The sequence below is a fragment of the Penaeus japonicus genome, unplaced genomic scaffold, assembly GCF_977035675.1.
Source record: "Penaeus japonicus unplaced genomic scaffold, GWHDUDI00000001_assembly GWHDUDI00000003, whole genome shotgun sequence".
Classification (NCBI taxonomy): domain Eukaryota; kingdom Metazoa; phylum Arthropoda; class Malacostraca; order Decapoda; family Penaeidae; genus Penaeus; species Penaeus japonicus.
The window spans coordinates 21,686,912-21,688,552 of record NW_028234405.1 but is presented as its reverse complement, the minus strand read 5'-3'; the positions used below and the strand labels follow the sequence as shown (position 1 = coordinate 21,688,552).

Here is a 1,641-nt window from a genome sequence, read left to right as displayed (position 1 = left end):
CCTTCTATCTCTCCCTACCCTTACATTGCTCGCATCTCTTCCTTCCCTTCCTTCCCTATCCTCCCTTCTTTCCCTTCCCTCCCTATCCTCCCTTCCTTCCCTTCCCTCCCTACACTCCCTTCTCTCCCTACCCTCCCTTCTTCCCCTTCCCTCCCTACCCTCCTTTCCTTCCCTTCCCTGCCTACATTCCCTTCTCTCCCTGCCATCCCCTCCCTGCCTACCCTCCCTTCCTTCCCTTCCCTCCCTACCCTCCCTTCCTTCCCTTCCCTCCCTACCGTCCCTCCCTTCCCTCCCTACCCTCCCTCCCTTCCTACCCTACCTTACCCTCCTTTCATTTCCTTCCCTTCGCTTTCCTTCCTTTCCTACCCTCCCTCTTCCTTCCATCAACCCCCTGAAGATAGAGGAAATGAGGAGGGGGGGGGGAGAGTAGACTAACAGCCACACAGACAGACGATCTTCAGAAAACGGATGACTGTCTTCTCGTGGGCCGCGTCGGGGGCTTCTTGTGCTTGCTCCAGGGCGAGAAGAAGGTGGTCGTCCTCTGAGGGGAGGTGGGCGTGGGCGGGGGCGTGGGGTTGGGCGTGGGACCCGGGGAACTGCTTCGAGACCAACTGCGGTTGAACTGACGCTCGCTGGGGAGAGGCGAAGGGAAATTAGGATGGATTCTTTATACAGTATAAACATACAGCATAAACACGCACACGCACCTAAATACAAACATACACGCAAATAACAACCCCATCTCTCCTAAACGCTCACACAAACATCCCTCCTTTCACAAACACACACACAAACACACATATACACAAACAAACAAACAAACACAAACAAACACAAATGCACATGACCCCCCTAATCACACAAACACACACGTCAAACTTACAGCCTGACACCCTTGTCCACCGCCAGCTCATTGAGGTGCGTGACGAACGCCTGCGGAAGAGTGGCAGGGTTGGGCACTACACGCCCGTCTGCCACGACGCCCAGAGACGCCCGCCCTTGGTATGAGGCTACGCACACTGACAGTACTGTGGGCGAGGGAGGGAGGGAGGTTAGAGGGGAATGAATGAAGGGAGTCTGATTGGACGATAGATGTGTGTGTGCACATGAGTGAGCGAAAACTATCAAATACAGATATAAAGATTGAGGAATAAATGCCGAAATATTACATTGTGCTGTAGGATATATTTTTTAAGATTTTTATTTCAAAATACCGCCATTTGATTACTTTCTCATATATATTTATATAACCTCATTTGATATAACTTAAATGAATAATATAACAACGTAATGTACTCAATTGTCAATGTAATTTCCAATACTAGACGAAAAAGGGCTTCACCTGCTCCTGCCTGAGGTGGCCTCCAGTAGAAGATGTTGAGCAGGTCGTGTCCCCAAACTTTGACAGTGCTGGAGGGCCCCGCCAGGTTGGACATAAGAACGGGGTACCTGACGGAGAGAGCGCGGAAGGTGGCGCCGAGAAGCGACTCCGGCAGGAAGTAGGAGACGTTCCTGAGGAGCCACACGGACGCCAGGTAGCGCTCAGGATAGCGGCGGATGTTCTCCATGGAGCGTTGCACCATCTGCAGCGCCGTGGAGGAGTCCGTGGCGCCCGTGGGAAGCGCCATGGTGACGAGGCCG

The 1,641-nt window shown here is 52.8% G+C and overlaps 1 protein-coding gene across 2 annotated transcripts in view; it reads right to left on the bottom strand.

The window, feature by feature from the left end:
- Positions 1–310: 310 nt before the first annotated feature.
- LOC122264667 (uncharacterized) overlaps positions 311–1,641 on the bottom strand; it is a 13,017-nt gene continuing 11,686 nt past the window's right edge. For both annotated transcript variants that reach the window (XM_086531133.1, XM_086531137.1), the window contains exons 5-7: positions 1,343–1,641; positions 884–1,028; positions 311–632 (exon numbers count right to left, since the gene is read on the bottom strand). The exon at positions 1,343–1,641 is cut by the window's right edge and continues 1,070 nt beyond it. In XM_086531133.1, the coding sequence (XP_086387259.1) occupies positions 458–632; positions 884–1,028; positions 1,343–1,641 (619 nt within the window). In that variant the 3' untranslated portion in view covers positions 311–457. The remainder of the gene's footprint in view (positions 633–883; positions 1,029–1,342) is intronic.